The sequence below is a fragment of the Pezoporus wallicus genome, unplaced genomic scaffold, assembly GCF_028554395.1.
Source record: "Pezoporus wallicus isolate ANWC-B61680 ecotype Strahan unplaced genomic scaffold, APGP_CSIRO_Pwel_v1 scaffold_6362, whole genome shotgun sequence".
NCBI lineage: Eukaryota > Metazoa > Chordata > Aves > Psittaciformes > Psittacidae > Pezoporus > Pezoporus wallicus.
In genome coordinates, this window is record NW_026637663.1 from 6597455 (window position 1) to 6619161 (window position 21707).

At 43.6% G+C, this 21707-nt stretch overlaps 1 protein-coding gene across 1 annotated transcript; it reads right to left on the minus strand.

The window, feature by feature from the left end:
* Positions 1 to 4119: 4119 nt before the first annotated feature.
* Positions 4120 to 17801, minus strand: DACT2 (dishevelled binding antagonist of beta catenin 2). Its single transcript, XM_057406962.1, has 4 exons — positions 17392 to 17801; positions 11524 to 11656; positions 9957 to 10244; positions 4120 to 6751 (listed from the first exon to the last, which is right to left on the minus strand). Exons 1-4 carry the CDS (start codon positions 17629 to 17631, stop codon positions 4950 to 4952), a joined length of 2463 nt encoding a protein of 820 aa, XP_057262945.1. The 5' UTR covers positions 17632 to 17801; the 3' UTR covers positions 4120 to 4949.
* Between the last annotated feature and the right edge of the window lie 3906 nt (positions 17802 to 21707).

The following is a 21707-nucleotide window of genomic DNA, read 5'->3' on the forward strand; positions in this document are numbered from 1 at the left end:
ATGGTAACACATGGAATTAATAGAACTGATGGTGGTTGGATTTAAGCTCATTTCAGCTGTTATTCTGCTGACATTCTGCATTGCGATAGAATTGGACATACTGTGATGGTTTTAAAGCTAAGTACAAACATCAAAAAACAGCCATTAGCTGAGCATTTTCCTGTTGATCACTCTTCACCTGTATCACAGTATCACAGTAGCTGTCTGTACAGAGTAGCAGCTAATGGTAGAATCCCATGTCTCCTTCACATCTATATGGGAGATATGGGAGACTGCCTAGGTGCTGTATTTGTATTATTGTATGTTTGTGTTCCTCACAGGCAAGTTTCAGACATAGGACTCCTTGTTTTCCGGATTAATGTTTATTCCTTCCTTTGCTCTTCATCTCATGGCAGCTTCCTGGGGACCACATTCAGCAAGGAGTGTTAAGTTCATAGTTAGGAAGAAATAGGTGCTGCACCTCCCTGAGGGAGCCGAAGGATTTGCTGAGGTGTGGAGGGCAAAGGGGCTGCTGTAGTTAAAAGATGAGCTACTCTCTTCCACTGAGGATAACTGGGGTGACCCCTTCAGTCTCTGGATGGTTGAGGAGGGCTCAAAAGGGGCTTGGACATGAAAGTTGCTGCTATTGCTTCAGGGTTGCAATTTGGCAATACTTCCCTGGCACGCTGTTGCCTTGCACTGCGTCTGGGGCAGCAGTCACAGATGCCTTGATTTGCTGCACAGTTCCTTTGAACAACTCTTACCTAACTGGGGTTTATTGAATGCTCTGAGCTGGGGTGCTCCCTGCCCTTGTAGCTCAGGACTGATTGGTCTGCGGCTTTGGGTGTAGATAGCCTGTGATTATCTCAAGTGCAGCATCCAAATCTCAACACTGCCACATGAGCAGTAGAGGGCCCGAGTTAGAATCCTAGGAGCGATAAAGAAGGGACCAAGGCTGTTGGGGCCCTCTGGGGCCATGCTCAGCTTGCCTTGTCCTGCAGGCAGTGACTTGCTTCCCAAAAAATGCCGCTGTCACCTGCCTTTCAGCTGCACCTCTTGCCTTCAGCTCTCACCCCTTCAGAGCTTTGGATCAGAATGGGTAAGCAAACACAAAACAGATGCCAGCACAGCTTACAATGTCCATTGGACTCAAACTCACCACCATGAGAATCATCCATAGCTGCTTTTTTTTTTGACCAGTGCCCTGCCTGGCCAGAAGTCACTTCAAATGAAGGTCTGCTCTGAGGGATGGTGACTCCAACAAAACATTAGCTCTCTGTCCCATGGTTTGAGTACTGGATGCGGACTTGATAAACTAAGATTGTGTCAAGGCCAGCAAGGCTGGTAATTATCCAGTTCCAAAATATTAAAGCAATAAAAGGATTAATGTTATGAATTTTAAAATCATAATTATGATCTGTTCTGCAAATTGCTTTTAAAGCTTCCTTAATTCCTTGCTATTCTCTCTTCTTGTTTTTTTTTTTTTTTCCCTTTCTTTCCTTTCCGTTGTGGTTTAGGAGCAATTTGCTTCTACGCCAACATGTAAATGTCTGCCTTTGACAAAGGAAACTGCTGATCTGGTGCACAGATTTCAGCTGTGGATGATTTTGATTCACAAGAGTTTGGAGGAATGATGACAGATGTTAGCTCCTGTAACAGAGACACTGCCTAAAGCTGCTCTGAAATAGCGGTCAGACCTATACACTTGCTAATCAAGTCACAGTGAAAGTGTTGAACTTCTCACTCCTAAAGTGTATTAGGCTTGGTGCTAGACTTCTAATTGTATCACCAGTTGACATTTTTCTCATTCTTTTAGGCCTTTATAGTACAAGACATTGCAAGGTAAAAAAGACCTTGTGGATTCCTTCTGGAGGGGAAACAGACAATGAATATTTCTATTTCGCAATGCTACAACCGTGAGCAAAGCTGGGCACCCCTTATTTTCACAGCAAGGCTTCATATGGAGCTGAAGGCTGTTTTTACAATGTGTAGCATTTACATTTAATAGTGTATTACAGTATTTACTGGTATTTGTTGATTTAAAATATGTTTATGATCTGTTTGCTTAAGAGGCAGGTATTCCTGAGTGCTGTTTGCAGAGCTAGCCCTTAGTCTGTGATGGTCAGACCACTGACAAGTGTCACACTCATAGCCAATTGTTATCAAAATTCTCAGTTGTAATGCCAACAAAATGCACTGATTTTTACCAGTGCAATGAATTGCAATCATATTTTTGGTGACAATACTGATGGACTATTGGCCACCTGAGCCTCCTGCTCTGCTTTGCACTGTCTTCTTCAGTGCTTTGGTCCCAGTGCAGTTTTTGCTTCAGCAGAAGAGCATTTCCAGAGGGCAGTGCTAGGGAGAAAGTCTAATATACCGGAATAAGAAGGGGTGGCACCACCCAGTCTGCCCTCCCCAAAAAGTCAGACCTCAGTAGCATCACTGCATATGGTGATACTCCGACACTTGGCAGTAGGTTCTCTGCATTGCTGAGGCTCTCCAGCATCACAGGTTTCCCCTGGATCAAGTGTGGGCACATAATCATATATCTATCAAATCAACCGAGGCATAGGATGATGACATTTGTGCCAGCTTTATGCTTTTGTGTTGGCTTTATACCGGCTCTGGGAGGAGAGACGTTACCTGACCTGGCACAAAGTGTGAGCAGTAGAGGTAGTGATACCTCATCTGGCATAAAACCTGTTGGTACAAAATGAAGCCATCATTTTTCTTTATTTGAATTGGCAGCATGAGTTCATTTTGGATCAGCACTGTCATCATGTCTGGCAACATTTCTGACAGAGCATTAACAGCCCTAAAGCGGGATTTACTGAGTTGTGGGACCACAAACTTACTGTTAAGAGCTTGCTTTGATAAAAATGCAGGGAGCTACTGGGTGGTAGTTTTTACCAGGTTTCAGAATGCTCCTACCCAAAGCAGTTTTCTAGTTAGGAACAATTTCCTCTCTGAGGAAACAAACACTCTTAAAATTCCTTTCTAACCAATAAACCCCTCCCCAGTACAGAAAATCCACAGATTAAAGGTTCATATGTAACTTTTGACACACTCCCCCTAATGAAGCCTTTTGTGTTAATGGGAAAAAGAATCCTTTTGTCGTGTAGAAAGTTAACAAGGCATAAATCACCGTTTTGTTTGTTCTGTTGCTAGACATGCTGAACAAGAAACCACCACTGGACCTGTGAAATTAATCCTACTGGAGTGATTATGCTCAATCCTCTAGGAACCATGAAAAAAGTTTGAACATATTCTACTGTCTAATATGTACTATTTTCCTAGTTGCAGTAATGATGGTGTTATGCACTAGATCAAATATTTGAATTAAATGACTTTATGTTAACTTTTACCTTATTTTCCAAAAAGGATTTGAAAACCGAGTGATTTAAAAACATAACATAGCTTCCGAGGAGTAGAAGGCGCTGGGTAAAAGTTTAGACTTTCAATACTTCTGTTTGCTAATGAATCCTTGGAGTAAACAAGCACTCTTTTACCCAGTTTCTGCAAAGCACTTGCCTTTTGTTTCAGACCCAACACACTTGGCTGAATGAGGTAATGCCTACATCTCCTAGGCCAGGAATGTATTCAGATTGGGCGCTGAAACAGGGTAGAAGGATAATACCTGCTCTTTGGTAAACACAGGGTGAACTTCAGCTCAGCTTCCAGATTACTGTGCTTAGAGGAAAGAATCCAGAGTGTTTGTCTGAACACAAAAAAATCACTTCATCAGTTGAGAAACCAGTTCAAAGCTTCACATAGGTGTTCTCAAATGCATTCAAAACACATTATGTATACATAAGTATACGTTTTAAAATAAGTGTCTGTGACAAAATTGCATCAATTTAAGTGAGTCAGTTAAACACCACCCCACCCTCAATACAAGTACTGATTTTAAATTCACGCACTTAGAAGCAGGTGATGAAGTAGGTTTCCTGAGGTAAAGGCTGGAAGGACCCTGGTTCTGACCAAGCCATAGCAACCCTCCTTAAAATAAGAAAGAACCCCTCTTCACAGTGATCATGAAAAGAGGTCTGTTTTCACCAAAGAAAGATCCTCTGCATTCTTGATATGACATTAGAATTCAGAATAATTTTCTTTAGACATCAAGTCAGACAAACACAATTTTCAGAAGTACATTAAATAGTATTTATTGAGTTTGAAATTTCAGGGGCAAAGCTGTAATCTCAGTCCCAGCTATTGACACATTGTGGCACTGAGCCCTCGTGTTCTTTCACCCATTCAACAAATGAACAGTAACATGGAACATCATAAAGAGTTAAAAAAAGAAACCAACCATATACCCTCAGTTTTGAACGTAAGAAACAAACTGAAGTCTTGTTCTCATTCACAAAGGCATTTGCCTTCTTGTAGTAAGTTTTTACAGAAGAACAGACTTATCCTGCTGATGCCTGGGAAAAGGTATGGAATGGTTGATGTGAAAGAAAATAAAACTATGGAGAATACTGAGAGCTCTTCCATAAGAGCACAGTGACAGCTGGATGGGTAATGCAGAATTCAGACTGCAAAGAATTCCTCCCAAGAGAGAGGGATGTTACCAAATATCCACTTGGGAAGAGTCCCTCTTCTTGTGAAGCCTTTGTGTCTGGCACTGATTCTGCGGGTGCATACAGTCAACAATCCATTAAGAGCTCACCTGTAAAATCTTATGGTAGAGGTTGCATTCATTTTCACCATGGTGACCCTTCTGCATAGTAAAAAAAAAGGCATCACACAATATACACAGATCCATATCTACAGAATAAATGGCAAAAGAGGAAATTAGATACAGTGACATTTATGTCCAAGCACTAACAAACAAGATCCCTTGTGTTGATTCAGGGGTTATTCACAGCTCATTTAAGCAAGTCCTTTTCTCTGCACGTGGGTTCTCTTGTTTTGCAAATGAGAGCCAGCAGGATGTCTCACTGTAAGAAACAGATGCTTGCTCTCCCTCAAACCATAGTCATGACCTTCAGGGAGGCAGGTTGGAATCTCCTAATCTTCTTCTTTAGTGCCTTTGAAGCTTTGATGCGACAGATTTTGGGCACTGGGGGAAGAGGCCTGGAAGAGGCTTGGGCAGCCCCTGATTGTCTGACTGAACCTTCAGGCCAAATCAGCTCACTTTCATCCCCCTCATCATAGTCAAGGGTAAGGCTGCTACTATTACTGCTGCCTTCCGAGTCACTTTCACTGGACTCACTGTCCCCAAAACGGTTAGTTGTGAAATCACTGACCTCCCCTTCGCTGGTCTCTGCAATGGTGGAGTGAAAGAGGGACGCGCACTCTGCAGAGTACTCAGAGTGGTCTGACTCACTTTTGGCATAAGTTCCATGGCGCTGACTCTTGGAGCGAGCCCTCATACTGACAGTGCGCAGGACACCAGCTCTCCTTGCTGACTGCCTTGGTGCTCCCAGGCCAAAGCTACTAGAGAGGCCAGCTAGATGAGCCTTGGCAGAGATCTCCACTGTGGACTGCCACTTCCGCTGCTTCTTCTTGCTGGCTGTGTCTGCGCTACCTGCTTCAAGGGAATACAATTCTGCACTGGCAGAAGTTCTGCAGAGCTCTGGCCTGGATGGCACAGTGGGGAGCCTCACCTGCACAGGCAACAGGCTAGACTCTGAGCACGACCTGCCAGTCATGTCCCCAGAATATGAAGGTCTCCGCACGAGGCTCTTCGCTCCGTGTGGTTTTTGGGGCTGATTCCATTCAGCAGGCATCCTGGCAGCCCCATGGGACCCTCTCGCCTTCTCCATGCCAAAGGCTTGCTTCCCAGGCCGTAGTACCTTTTCACTGTTCCTCCTTTTTATCTTTACTGCCTTTGTTTTGGAGCTGGCAAACTTGACCCGGACCTGGTGGGATTCTGCAGGGACGAACTGTGCATGAACGAACTCACTCCGTGCCACTCGCTCGTGACCTCCGGCATTAGCCGATTTGGCATTGCCACACCTTTTGAAGGGCAGCTTTCTGGGTGGGACAGCTTTAGTGCTCCAAATGCTGGGGCTGGACTCCTCCTGGCACAGCTGCGAGCTGGATGAACTGTGCTCCGTGCTGCTCTCCGTTGCTTCTGCCAGAGGAGAGCCCCTTGCTGCTGACTTGGCAGGGTAACAACTATTCACAGCTGATGGCCCTGTGTCAGGCAGAGTGGATGGCTGTTCTTCATTCACACAGTGCATGGTCTCCTGCTGCTTGGCACATTCCCCCTCCGGCACCTCTCTCTGCAGCTTCCCTTCAGCTTTGTTACTTTCCAGAGAACTCGCTTGTTTTTCCAGCTGGCTACTGCTGCTGTTAATTTTCACTCCACCGGTGCTGGGGGTTATAATGAGTCTCTGGTGCATAGTGGCTGGCTGGCTCTTTGTTGAAACCCACTCACTGGCATCAGCCCGATTGTTCCCTTTGCATCTCGTCAGCTGCAGCAATTTATTGATATAACCCCCTGGCTTGGCCTCAGTGGTTGGCCTAGTCCTAATCAAGCTGGGACCTGTGGCACTAGGCATGGGTTTGCTGGGAAGAGCGTGGAGGTCTGCTTCTGGGGATGTCCCCACTAGGGAGAAAAGGGGACTTTGTAAAGCCACTGCATGAAGGGGGCTTGGGTAAGGATACACATCAATGCCATTCTTGGAGATCAAGTCGTTCTGGAATTTGGGGTCCACGCTTAGCAAGTGCATGTCTCCAGCATGGCAGAGAGGCAACATGGATTTGGGATCTGTCTCTTTCTGAAATCTAGCATCTGCTGGAATGAGTCTTTCCAAGTCACCTACACAGTGGATGAAAATAAATAACCTAATTACATCAGAGACAATTACATTCAAACTGGCTTATGCTAAAAGTGCTGTTTCAGAGGGATGTGCTAGCTTTTACTAAAATCAGGAGCATGAAGGAAGACAATAGTTTCAGTCCTCCAAGACCACTGAATAACCTCAAGGCTTTTATTCACCTGAGCATGATGGAGATTAGAATGCCTTTTAATGCCAATAAAAAAACTCATGCCTTTGCAGCAAATTTAAATTGTGCTACTTGGATGAAAGTAAATCTGTGCGTATATAAATGTTTTAGAATGTCACAGACTAACAGGAACTCAACCAACTAAACAAAAATAAGGGCTTATTTTTATTTCTTAGCAGAGATAAAAGGTGAATCCAACAACCAGAAAGCCTGAAGCTGAATGTCATGTAAAATTATCCAGCACAACAGATACAGTTTTTGAACACAGTTCAAAGAGGTTTTTATTCCAGGATAGGATAAAGACTTCCTCTGGATATGTGACTGTAACTCAGAAATTCCTGAGATTTCCAGCATGCAGAATTGAAGGTATTTTTTTTTTTTTTAAGTTGGCTAAATTTGATTTCCAGCTTTTCCTCCAACCCTTTTATATCATGTATCTTGGAAAGATCTATAGTACTCAATCATCTGCTTTAAGAGGACTTAAGCAGACATAGATTGTAGTGTTTCTTAACCTTGTAAATGCTGGAAGCTGTAGTTGTTTATTCTTTTGCATTCTGCTTTAGTAAAGCATGAGTAAAGAGAAGCACCCAACCCAACACTAAGACTCCTGTGTCCCATAGGTCACAGTGATGTGATTCTGATTTTCTTTAACCCGAATCCAACAAAACCTCCTAACTGGATCTCTCATTTCATTTGATAACAACGTTACGAGTCTCATGCTTTTCTCAAGTTAGTAATTTTTAGAGTATTTGACTCCAGAAATAAATAGTCAGAGGTTTTATTAAAAGGTAGAAAATCTGGAATGCCATAATCCTATGTGTGGGTTTTTTAAAAGTCAACCTTAAGGACACAGAAAAATGGACTAAAGAACCTTTACTTTTACAGGGAAAAAAAAAAACAAAACTAAGGATAATGACTCAGGCAGATGGGAGGCTGATGGCATTTACATCCACCAATTCAGATCTCTTAAATTTTGGAGTACTGTCAAGGTTGCTGTAAGTTACCCTTGACTGCTGCACCTTGCAGGAGCATCTCCTGTGCGCCAAGAAGACAGGCTGTATTCTTGTGTGAAGCAAGGCTGTTCCATCCAGTCAAGTCACCTCTTAGAGCATTATGGTGCTGTATTACCTCTGGTACCAAGAGTACTGGAACCATCTGCAGTTGGATATTTCTGTATAACAGTGCAAACTTCAGTGCCAACAAATCCTCAGCTAACGGATTTCCTGGCTGCTTCATGCTAACAGGAAATCCAACCATCAAATCCAACCTTATATTTCACTTACAGGGACTATTTCTGTCCTGTGACTGGAAGCTTTTGAAAGACTTTTGGCATTGTCTGCAGTGTCCTACCCAAGACACTTACAAACCTGCTACAACAAAGGTTAGGATGATGATGATTCCTCAAACAACGTATGTTCATAATGAAAATTCTTTAGGAAATTGTTGGCAGTGTGTAGTGGTACTCTCTTGTGCAAACAAACCAGGAAGGTGTCAAAAGAATGCTGTGCTTGCAGTATTCCAGCAAGCTTTCTGCTTGTCACTGAAAGAAAATGCAATTGGCTTGTACCTGCAGTTACCTGTGGATACAAGCTATGGAGAGGAAAAGAGGAATTTCTTCCCCTTTCCAAATGATGCTTTTCTGAATTAACAACTTGCCTTGCTTCTTGCAATGTGTTCAACTTCGCAAGAATTGTTTCTTCCAAGACTATACCCACTACTACTCCACTACTTACTTTTCTCACACTGAAGGAAGTAAGAGGTTTTAATCAGGAAGAAGGGAGTTGGTGGTGGAAAAAGGAAGGAGAGCTGTAGGAGGTCTGTATCCTCACTCCCACACCCTACTTATCATCTGTCCCTTTTTCTGCTAGTCTACCTCCATATCCAAAAAAACACAAAGCCCCCGCAGTCTTAGCAAAATGTTGCAAGGCAGGAAAGCTTCTGACAGAACACTAAATCTGTAATCTGAACATGGAAGCCATGGATTATTAAACTCAGCTCCATCCCCAGCCTCTGAGAAGTCTTGAGAAGACTTTGCTTTTATGCTATAATTTACCACCACAGTTTCAGGTGTGTCTGCACAGCTAGGTACAGAACAGATGGTCTTTGCTACTGTTCAAAGAAAGCCAGAGGTGAATTAGCTCAGGTCAAGAAGCTGTGCGAATGACTCCAGAGTGACATGGTACTTGAATTGATGTTCCCCATGACTTTCTTGTGTCTATAATGCAACCATGACGAATCTGGCTGGGTCGCCATCAGAGCTGCACTAACACAAGGTTGCTCTGAGGCCATGGAAGGACCCAAAATAAGAAATAGTATGATGTCACTTCACAGGTGGGTAAACAAGAAATTTGGAACATTTGTCCATTTTGTCTAAAGGTATGATGTATACTCATGATTGATCATGACTGGTTCCTAGATAGTCAATTAACCTTTGCTGTCTGTTATCCTTAACTTAATAATAATGAAAAAGAGAGTAATTTGAGTCCACATTAATTTGAATAAACAGGACAGGGTATATATGGGTATTATCGTACTCATTTTATAACAGGTTGAGAAAACAGGCACTAAGTCTGTAAGTGTCTCTCCTTAGATTTCTGTAAAATCTTTCTCAGTAAAATTCATCACCTCTAATTCTGAATTCACCTTATATTTTTCATACATCCTGGCTCCTTCTTAAAAGGTATTTCAAATCCTGCAATCTTTCTGATTTCACAAGCAAGTAAAAAAAAACATAAAATTATCCCATCATTCAGTACAATTTTATCTCCTGCACTTAATGTTTTTCCCACTTCTAAATTCGTATGTCCTTGTATTTGTTATTGTTTAAAAGTATCTGAGTATGGAGACAAGTTAAATTTGGACAGTAAATGGTTTGGCTCTGGGGTTTTTATTAATTCTTACTTTTTTATATTGAAAATGAGTGCCATATATTGATTATGCATTGGTATATTAGGTCCTAAAAGTAATAACCAGGATTCTGCTCTTCTGAATGAGTATCCAGTTCTGCAGTCAATTACCTGTGGAAACTGGTCTTGGTCGGGACCTGGCAGGAGTCCCAGAAACATCTGTGCTAGCTGTAATCCGACATCCATCGCTGACATAAGCTCCCTGCTGCTGGAAGCTGGTGGTGTGCACAGTAGTTTCATCTGCAGACTTGGGTCGGTAATCAAACACACTGAGCCTTGCTCTAGGGTGTTGAGAGCTGGGCAACAGACTGGTGTGGGAGGAGGAGATGCACTCGCTGTACACAGAGGTACAAGAATTGGAGAGCGAGCAAGAACCACCATCACTCAGGTCATAGAAGCCTGCAGAGTTAAAATAAAGAGGAAGATATTCCTTATTTGCAGTAACTAAACACGCTCTGTAGAAGAAAAATGCAGAGAATAAAATAAGTCTTCATTTGCTATGTGCCACAGGCCTAACTTTATGATCATAGCACAGGTATACTCTAATTCAAACACCTTTTATTGGGCTTTTGCATATTTACTTAGGCCCTGAACCAGCTTGGCACGCACATGCATGCCTAGTTCTGAGGGTGGGATGGGGTGAAGTGCAGCACCATCATGCCCAGTTCTTCACTGGAGAACGTCTTTGAGAACTATTATGTCTTACGTTGTTGTAACTTGTGCTAGGTGCGTACAGGCACAGCTTGGATGGAAAAGTAGAATAAAACTAGTCTGTGATCAGAGCTGCCAAGTGTATGATACCTCTAAGGGCAGAGAACAGAGGCCAGTTTTCCTCTCCAGGTCTTGCAGTCATTGCCAATTAATTACAGAAGCAATTTGCACACAAATCCTGAACTTAAGCACTCAACAGAAACCTGTGCTTTTATACCCACTTTAAGTACCAGCTGCAAATGCGCTGTAAATAACCCCCCCTCCCAAACATTTCCTTGTCTCACTGAAGACTTAAGGCTTTTCAAAATTCTATTTAAGTATCCCCATTGTTCCAGACTAGGTAACAGAAACTAGTCTTAACAGACAACCTAGTTATACAAGTCTGCAGTACAGCACACCCTGTGAATCAGACCAGGAACCTGAAACCCACTCTGTGAGAGCTTTAGTCAGCAAATTGTTGGGGTGGCTTTTCCCAGTGTCTTTTGATAGTGTTGTTTCATTTTTATATAAGTGATCAAACATTCAATTGGCCAGAGCACTGCAGTGATAATAATCTTCAAAGCCTTAATGAGGTTCAGGACCCTTCTTGGATTTAAGCAGAGCATTAACATTAATTGGTCTACTTCTCTTCTAATAAACCACTTTGCCCAATGGTCATTCTGCACTGGACAAGGTAATTCATAAAACTATCTTCTCCTCCTGCCATTTGTGGCTAAAATATCCATTTTAAAATAAAAATAAAAAAATAATCCAGAAATAATACTGTTTGAGTGTATTTTCCAACTAAATCAATTTAGCAGGAAAATTCCCACCAGCTCTGTGTGCTCTGTGCCAGATGACTATTCTCCACCTCAGTCATGGGGCACTGTTTCTGACCAAACAATACACTGGGTTTTGCTTAGCAGTTGACACCCTTCAGTTCTCCTAGCACCGCACCCCTGGGAATAAACAACCAAGCACACATTACCTGAGCTGGGCCGGCTGTCACTATCCAAGTATTCACTGGAGGTTTTACTGACATCCAATTTCAGCTCACTTATCCGCTGGTCTAGCTGATCCAGGTGGCTTTTCAACCCGACATCCTGTCTCCTCAAACGAGACTAATTCACAAGTCGAGGGAAGAAGGAGGAAATGAATAATAATCACAGTTAGAATCTCAGTGGCAATACATGAATTCAGGCCATCTGTGCTGGACAGATTCTGCTCTCATTAAATGTTTTGCTTAGCTAGGGACTGTTGCAACTCACTCTCTGTAATGAGACTGACATAATGGACAAGTACAAAACATTCTGTTTCTCAGTATATATCGTCTTCTGTCCAGTTGAACTTGTTCTCAAAACTCTTCATACTGAATATACTTATTTTAACCTCTGGGTTTTTTGTTATACCTACAGCAGGAACTGCATCTCTAAAGAGGATGGCAATCTTTTCACTAATTAGCGTATTATTGTATATTCACTGTATTTTGCCATACAGTGCCTCTGTGCAGAGGATGAGATAATGTTATGGAATGTCTGCATGAACTCAAGATACCACCTGATGAAAGGAAACCGCTATATGTAAAGGTATCTTATTGCCACACAAAGTAAAAGCAGCATACTCATTTCTGTAAAACCCTTGGCTTTGATGACATATTTTTATAGTTGAAAGCACAAACTATGACATCTATTTTGCTGAAGGTTTTCCTTGTATGTCTCGTGGCAGGATATTCCCACACATTTTATGCAGGGAGAAGGTGGCATCTGAATACTTCTGCTGTGAAAATGACTTTGTTTAAAATAAATGGTGTCTCAACCTTGTGAGCAATCCTTCAGAAGCCAGCAACAAGGTCCTTTGCCTTCTGTGATCACTGACCACGCTGACCTGAGGTAACAACTCCCACAGTTGGTCTCCCAATACTTATGCCGTCAGCTTGGCAAGGCAGATGGCCAGGCGATAGGTATCAGCCAAAGAACCACAGTTGGTTTCTGTCATGGACTTCTCATGTGGGACTTGGCAAATTATCTAGGCTCTGTTGCTATTTAGGCAGCTTCTAATTATATCATACCTCACTATCCATCCAACAGTACTTTACAGAAAGGTGGTCTCTTGAAGTTGGTTGTAAAGTTGTGCTCACCGACCTTGAGGGGACAGGTTTCCACTCAGTGATGGCAAGAAAAACACGAGTAAGATTCTTCTTTATGTGTATGTTTCAGGTTTAAAAATACAAGTGGCAGTTCTAGCAGCATTTCCAACCCCAAATCCGCAAAAAATATAATCTAGGTCCCTTAAACTAATTAAAGTATCTGCAAATCAAATGACATAAGAAAATCAAAATCAGTATGAACACATTTTTTCACTCTGCTTTCCCTGTGTTTGGATTATTGAGGTTTTGGTATTTGCATTTTTAGGCTTCTCCATAACTATAAACACTAAAAGCAAGGAAAGCTAAGATCCTGAGGTAATCGGTAAATGATTAGAAACTGGAATTTGAGGAAAAGAGGAAAAAGACAGATGTCCTGAATCTCACAAGACAACTGTTACAGCTGGTGATGCTGCTAAGAATAATAAAAAAGTAATTCTAGCATGCTGTTATGGAGAACTGGAAGAACATATAAGACACAAGAAATAAAGCCCTTTTTGTTAGTGTCACACACATAGAAAGGTTTAAGCTCAAGAGGCTCATTACTGCTTCCTAGGAAAAACTGTGGTGATTTTCTCTTTTCCTGTTTCATATAAACAAAAAGGAAGTGAAGAACTGGATAATAAAGGAGATTTTCTATCCCATCTGAATGATGAATGCATGACCTCCTCAGTACTTCTTTATTTCCATTATAGTGAAAAAGCAAAAACATGCCATGCCTCCTCCAATCCCACCTACTCAGGAAATCACACAGTTTTGTTTTCACGGCTGGAATTAATTGCTTAATGATTAATGTTTTGCCAGCCAATCCCTCAGTCTGTGGTTTCTGATTAATGACAGAGAGGCCACAAGGCTCTCAGGTATTCAAAGATTATTTATTATACCTTCAGGTTCTGTCTACGCTTTCACAGCATTTTAAGCAACACACATGATTTACATCATCGTTTTTAACCCTTTTATGATGTCTCACACCACTGGGTTTTCGTGTTTCCGGCAGACTTTGTAGCTTTGATCTTTCAGTTAACTCCTTCTGCATTCCAAGACAAGAGGCATTCCTCAAACCATTTGGATAAGGATGACTTTTCCGGTGTGTTTGCTTGAGGTTGTTACTGCTCTAATAACCATGCTAAGCAGCACCCAGAACAATAAACCCTAAACACACTCCTTCTTAATTCACAACATGAATTTTACATGAGACAAAACCTTGCAGGTGAAACCATCTGTTTGCTTTGGGCAATGCAGCTGTGAAGACTTCTGCACAATGCAGGACCAGGCTTTCCAAATCAACTTGTGCTATCAATGGCCTACAATTTTGGGACACAAACCTGGATATCATCATTCATTTTTCAGAAGGAAAAATACTCTCTAAAAAGCAGGGTTATTTTTTTGGTCAAATTGGACCCCAAATCAAGGCATCAAAACCCACTGCTCATACTCCACTATTCTTCTCAACTATTAAAGGGAGGGGCTGACATTTATTTGTCATAGATTAGCACCTGGTAATTTTATTAATCCAATTGTATTTTGGAATGGAGAAATGATAGCATTAAACTTATTTAGTTTTGCACATCTAAAATCTATTGTCTTTTTGTAACCGATGGTGCAAAGCTGCCAGTTTCAGAGGAGTAAGGTGAATTCCTTTCCGAAGCACCTCTTTCTTGCAGTTACACAAACATTAAATTAGTTTAATATATTAAAAAAAAAAAGTAAAACCCAAGTTTAAAAGATGTTTTCTTCAATTTAAAACTACCTAAAGGGGGTGTGTGTGCGAATCTGTACAGGGCACTGAGTGGTTCATTTGCTTGGTCTTTTTTCAGCCTAATGTGTTCCTTCTCACGTATTTATAACATCATAAGCCACCTGAAAGCTTGCAAAACAAAATAATCAGATTCAAATCATCCGATTTTTATAAACTTGCTCTCTGAGGAAACAGCTGAGAAAATACTGGGTGCTGCAGCCTTAGGTATCTATTTACTTTGACAGTGAAAGTATCATAGATATCTTTCTATTTGTTTGAATTTGCACCCTTCTATTTCCTCTGTGTCATATTGTTTGGCACCTTTGGGATCACTGACAGTAGATGGCATCACTTAATGCTGTTTCTCTTCTGCTACAGAGAGTTGATCCTGCCTGCACCATATAACTTGCAGCTGCCAGAAGAGCCCCTGGCCACCAAAAAGAGCCACTGTCTGGGGCAAAAAAGGCTATGACTGCCAGAGGCAGCAGAAAGCCTGCAGCCTTGCTGCCTACAGCAGGCTGCTGGAAAGGCCAGCTGCTGGCTGCCAGTGGTACTTGTTGAGGAACAGACAAGGATTCTGGAAAGGTATTTGATGGCTCTGCTCCACCCAGTCCCACCAGTAGCACTTGGCTCCTTAAGGGTGCTACCCCTGCTCTTCTGTTATCACCTTACCATTATAGGAGAAGCCCAGCTTGAGCCTTAATCTGCCTTGTTTTCACTGCTGAGATGCCCTAAGCCAGCTCCAGCTGATATAGCTTCCCCATTTTATGTTGCAAGGACCAAACTTTATGAATTAAACCGTGACCATGCTAAAGCCCAGGGCTATAGCCCTGCTTGAAGCTTGGATCAAGATACACTGCGAGGCAAAGCGACATTTACATTGTTAATGAGTTTCTCAATCTTAAAGCTTATAGAACAGCAATCACATACTTTATCATCCACCGGCCAAGAACAACAACAACGAAGACATAACACTCCCTCAACAATGCTGTGCTTTGCATTTTCTGTTGGTTTTAGTTTTAACTTAACTTCCTGTGATCATGAACAGAATTTTAAAGGGTTTTGAGTGCAATATGCTGCTCATGAGCCACTGAGAAACAGTTTTCAGACTGTGACAGCTGAGTTACTAGGATCTGTGGGCTACTTCTAACAGGACTGTGAAACAGCCTGTTTTCAACTGGGTCTACTTTGTTGTTTAGCAGCTTTGAGGTATGCACCTCTGCTCAATTACATGGTTGCAATTGCAGTGATAAAAAACAATGAAGGTACCAGGTATGCCAGCCTGAAAAGCTTCCATCAGCCATGGGTCAATCAGAAGAGCTTTGTGTCACTTCTTTAAGTACAACTGTGTTTTTTCTGAAGAACCTGCCCATGGATTAACGTAGGTCTGAGTCATCCCTCTCATGCTTTATCAACACTTCCCTACCAGCCACCCCCAGAAGCCACTTTTCCCATACCTGCACTGGCACCTACTGGCGAAATCCATCCCACCCCGGTGGTATGTGCTCTGTTACACTCATCTGCTCAAGTCCTGCGTTTCTAAGGGCAGCAATTAAAGGCCATCTTTTTCTTCCATTTTAATGGCTACTTTGGTGCTACTGGTGCCTTGAAAGCCTTATAAGGTACCAGTAAAGTCCTGACAAGCTAATTTTATATTTGCATGTTTGAAAAATGTACAAACAAATGAGTAATTAAAGCACAACAACTGACATGAAAAAAGAACAGTCACTATGGTCAGAGGTCGTTGGGTGTTTCTGTTAACCCAGTGGCCCCAGACAGGCAATAAATGCCTTCAGTTCTTTCATTTAGTTAAAAAAAAAAAAAAAATAACAGTAGAGCCATTAGTTAAAATTATCAGTGACAGGTAATCAAGTTGTTGGCAGTCCACTTGTCCTGCATTTCTTACTTTAATCAAGATATGCCCACTGCTGTGTTTTCACATGTGGTGGCTAGGTTTCCCTGAAGGTTCAAGCCAATTTTATTCCAAGATACTGCTTGATAAAGCTGTCTAAGGGAAGTGAATAACGTTACTGTTTTCACACTTGATTGGTAACTGATGGCCAAGCCTTGCACCAGTACAGGGAGTGAAAAGGCTCTGAATTAAGTCTGAGTTAACCGAAGTGTGTAATTGTTCATACTAGAGATTAAAGCCCTTTACCCTTTGATTGTTGTCTCACCTACGAAACTCATTTCAGTCACAATTCAGAATGCGTTTTTTTCCTTCGCAAAACCCCCGTGTGAGCAGTCGGGGTGACACTTCAAATACAAGGCCTGGCATTCATTTCTTCTCTTTTGATCACCCAGTCCGTGGCAAGAACAAAGTGCTCTTGGCCCACAAAGCCCTCCCTCACAGACTGACTCTCACCGGCACATAGCTGCGAGAAGCACATAGGTGTACGCACGCACACCCGTACCAAAACGCTGAGCGCTTAATCTGTCCCACTCTGTGCGTCTTTCGATCCCTTACTGAAGCAGCTGCTGCAGTTAAAGAGCCGAGCGCCCACAAGCGTGACACATGTATTGCTGAAGTTAATCATCGGCTCCTCGGCTCCGATGAATGAGCGACGCCGAGCAGCAACTTCTCCCCAGCGCTCCTCCTGGCACAGAGCCCTCTACCAACGCCACGCATTTCGGGGCGATGAAGACGAGCTCAGGTGAGGTTTTCCCTGAGGAAAACAAGCGACCGTTATAGCGGCTGCGACGGGGACAGGCGCGGTGGCCGCAACTCGCCCTAGCAAGCTCCCCCGGGCCCCGCCGCTTTCACCTCCCGGCGAAGCAGGAGGAGAGGCAAGGACGCCGGGGCTCCAGCGCCCTGCCTGCTCTCGGCTCCGGAACAGCGCCGGCATCTCCCGAGCCGGGTTGTTGGGCAGCTCGGTGCGGGACAGCCCGCCCGCCCGCGCTCAGCACCGCGGCCCCACAGGATAGCCCGAGCCAGGTAACGAGCCTCGGGGGCAGCGGGGCGTCCCGTCTCTTACCAGCTGCTCCTTCAGAGCGGTGAGGGTGGCCTCCAATCGGTGCTCCTTGCTGTGTGCGGACAGGGGCTGGTCTGCTCCGCACGCCGCCGGCCGCTGCGGCATGGCCAGGGCAGCCCGCACCAGCTCCCGCTGCTTCTCCCGCAGCACCTGGAGCTCCTGGAGGCCGGCCAGGGCCGCCTGCAGCCTCTCGCCCACCCGGCCGCGGTCCCAGCCGCCCGCCCGCGGGGCGCCCAGCAGCATCGTCAACGCTGTGCCGCGACACCGGCCATGACAGCGAGGCGGAGGGGATGCGGCGGGGCTGTGCCCGCCCCAGGCCGTGCCTGCGGCCAGGTCCACCCACTCCGCGTCCGGCACCGGAGCGAGTGAAGCGAGGCCGCCGCGGCTCCTGCGGTTTTGGAGGAGAGGTGGGGATGGGGGAGGGTGAGAGGGAGGGGGGGGAGGGTGAGAGGGAGGGAGGGGAGGGAAGTGCCGGGCCACCTCCCGGGGTGGATACGCGCGGAGTGCAGCCAGTGCCTGTGCGCTCCCTCCCCCCCGTGCGGGGCGGCCCCTACCCGGAGGCAGCCCTCGCCCGTACCCCACCCCGCGGAGGGCCGGGGTGCCCGCGGTGCCCACCCTCCCCTGCAGAGGCAGAAGGCAGCGCCGGGCGAGGGTGCCAGTCCCGGCCGGGAGCCAGCTCCGAGGATGCTGCGGATATAGGAGCCGAGCCCGCCGCCGTGCTGCCGCCGTGCGCAAATGGGGATGATGCGAGGATGTGGTGCGGAGAGCGCTCCCAGGTATAAACATTGCCATCACCAAAACGTGGTGCTTGTGACTCCATCCCTTCCCTTCTTTGCTGATGTCTCGTGTCAGGCACAGCACTGGCATTCCTCGCCTTGCTTTCCAGAAACCGACCCAACAGGGATCTAGTTGCAAAAATTTGCTTTCTTGTACTGAACTGTTGTCAACGTGTGACTCAGCCCCTCAAAAAGTCTTTTGAAGGGCTCAGGATTTGCTTTAAAGGGGACCTGAAAACACAGTTGGTGACAGAAATCCAAGCCTATGGTACTTTTGCTACCAAGAAATACCTGTGTTTAAAGCTCCCAAGACAGGCAGCTTCAGCTTCTTAGGAGGTCAGCAGGCAGCAAAGCCAGTATATATGGTCTGTAGTGATGCGAAGGAGTAGAAGCAGCTCTGATAGCAAAAGCCTGATGGACACAGTGGAGACCATGCTACAGGAGACTAATTTTCTGCTGCCTGCACTGAACTAGGAAGCGTTTGCATCCCACAGATCTTGAGATCACTGTGTACCATACTTGAGAGACTGAAAGAATTTCAGGAAGAGATTGCAATTCTCCATGAAGCAGTGAGCACACACACCCCCCCCCCCCCCAATCTGTCCATGGCTATCTTTTCTTCACCCTGTGGTGTATCTTTAAAAACTAGCATAGTTTAATTTGACTTTGTGCTGGGATACACAAGTTGGGTGAGTGGGGACAAGTTGCTCTGTCATCTGTTCTTCGAGTAGCATTCTTTCAACACCCTGTGTGGTGCCATTTCTGCCACGGAGAAAGCCCTATATGTAGGAATGTCAGAAGCACTTGAGTGATGTCAAATCCAGCTTCTGCTGAGGGCTCGGGGGCAAATTATTCACGTTTGTTCATTGAGACCATTGGTGGTATCAGCAGGACCAGGTCTTGCTTTCACCATGTTACAGCTTTCGTGTAGTTTGAAGATTTGAGAACAGTATTTACCCAGCAAGGTTCAACTATGTTGGAAGGGGTCCAGAGAGGTCCTATTCTGAAAAGTCAGGCACAAATATTCACAAATGTCTCTAGCTACAGATGGAACTGCAGGAACTGGAGTAGCCAAGGGTCACAGCACTACAGTGCTTAGTTAAAGTGTGTATGAGGTATGACATGAATGACACCATCTAAAGCATGTTTTATTTTGTTTTCCTTTCTCTTTAATGAATATGCCTCTGCACTTCTTCCCCATTCATCTCAGTAAACTTCCCTGTACAGAGCTATACCTGCCTCAGTGCCAGGTTGACACTGGCATCTACAAGGTGAAAAGAAAAAGAGCTCAAAACTGAGATGCTTTTGAAAATGCTGACAAAAGACAACATGAAATGTTATCTGTCACCTCTCCCATGGAGGGTGGCAAACAACCATGGCATGTGCGGCACATGACAAGAATCTTGCAAAATGCTATTGCAGGTATGAGGAGCTGAAGTGTTTTTGTAAACCACTTGGCTTGGCACTTGTTAAAACAGACATACAGCACAGTTCCTTATTTTATTCAAACCATGTTCTAACATGACCAAATACAAGGCGCTGACACAAATGCCAGTTAGTAAATTCTTGCTAGTAGAATTAGATAATATAAGGTCATATATCTTTTTTTCTTTCCCTCCTTCTTTTACAAGGACCTGTTATCCTTTGCTCTTTGTTCTTCCTCTTCTTTCATCTTTTTTTCTTTTCGTACATTAAATCCCAAATGGGCTATATCACAGCAGTTTTTTTTATTCTAATCAGCTTCCTGATTATCCCCTCTGTTGAATTGATTACTTTCTTCCCCAGAACCTTTGTGATGTCACTTAATCTTTTCTGATAACTCAACAAATAGCTTGTGTTATCTGATTTCTGGAGAAGAGAATAAAAGGTGTGAATCACCTCCAAATTTGAAACTATGAGATTACATATGATAGTAGTAGCGGTAAAGGTGAAAGCTTCATGTTAGGGACTTACAAAATTCCTGTTATCCTTAATGTCTGACAGAGAAAAATGTTGATATTTGTGCTCTGTAAAGTTTCATTAGATTTTAAGAATGACTTAAAAAAATACAGAGCAGTCTATGGCTAATATCCCATTTTGCTGTTTAGTATAGTGAATCCTAATTCTGACCTGTAGCTTGTGCTTTGCAGGGAACAAAAGGTTTGACTATTCACTTCTGTTACTTTAATTCAGTTAATTTTAAAGATGCTGTTCTTGATTTTTGCAACAGTCAGAATAAGATTTCTGTTTTCCATCTACAGATTCTGGGGTAAATTACATTTTACAAAAAAGCTGTAATAAAGGAATGGTATGGTTGCAAAGTTAGACACCAAAACAGTAGGAAATAAAACAATTTGTCTACAAAACCTAGTTTTAGGACCTGATTTGTATGAAGTGATCACACAGTGTTCTTCCACATGTCTGCTCGTCAGTAAGCATATACAATGAAAGACGAGTGTCAGTGGGCAGCTACTCAATATCCTCTGTCCTCATGCTCCAGCCCACGCCTTACTTACTGCAGATCATTTAAGCTGTGCACTGTTGATAGAATTTCCTTTTGTTTTTAAAAATATACTTAGAATTCTAGCTTTTAATTGCCTTAGTGTATGAATAAACAATGTCTTTACAGCGTCCCAAAGGCTATAAAGCTGGTTTTGTTTCCTAGGAGGGGACCGAGGCACTGAGTTTCCTTTCAGACATGCTTATGCATTTTAGGTACCCATTGGAGTTGCCTTTGGCCTGACTTTTCCTGCGTATTTAGAATTATACTGTTAATATATGTCTATTTGATTGTTCCAAGTAGAGTTCCCTTTGACTTCAGTTGCAGTTCTGAACACTCAGCATTTTGGTAGATTGAATACTGGGCATTTTAATTTGAATCCCTATAAAAATGAGGAGCACAATTAGTGCTCCTCATATGGAGCCAGCTTGGGTGTGCCTGCACCTGTGGTAGAGACATGCCCTCAGAGCCTCATAAACTACCAGAACAGAGGCAGGTGTTATTTACATTGTATGGCAGATAGAGATGTACAAAGAGTTTAACCCTTTTATGCAGGATCGAACAGGAAGTCTGTGGTAGGACTTGAAAGTGAAGCCATGTGACCACAGAAATGACTTTACACCCTGTTTTGTGGATGCATATTAGCCAGTTTGTGTGGTACTAAAGTTAAGAGTAGGACAATTTGTATTGACTTCCAGATGTGCTTAAAAGAAAAGTAGTTGAATGTCTGCTTTGGATGAAGTCCAGAGTAAACAAAATGCTTTTGTATACCAGACAACTTCAAGAGCTAAACTGCAGTTTGCTTTCCACTTTTGCTTATGTATTGTGAAAAATAATTCAGAGGGTTTTTTGGTAGCATCACCTTGTGGAGGGATATAAAGTCTCCCCATGTAGGCTTCAGCCTGTATTTCAGTTGTGTCTTTAGCCTGTACTGACATTGCCATGTGTAGCGATAGTTGAGGAAGCATCTGTTTGTTTAGAACTATATCTTGACATGACAGAAACTCAGTGCATGCACCAGCATCTTCTCTTTGCCAGCCAGCCTCTCTGTTCTCTGTGCTGTC

What these genes read in the sequence shown, in the direction of transcription:
- DACT2 (XM_057406962.1), bottom strand. Translation starts at nt 17,631, where the DNA reads ATGCTGCTGGGCGCCCCGCGGGCGGGCGGCTGGGACCGCGGCCGGGTG. An exon ending in TGACAGCCGGCCCAGCTCAG is followed by an intron (nt 10,245 to 11,523) that starts GTAATGTGTGCT and finishes TTAACTCTGCAG; the next exon opens with GCTTCTATGACCTGAGTGAT. An exon ending in ACCAAGACCAGTTTCCACAG is followed by an intron (nt 6,752 to 9,956) that starts GTAATTGACTGC and finishes TCCACTGTGTAG; the next exon opens with GTGACTTGGAAAGACTCATT.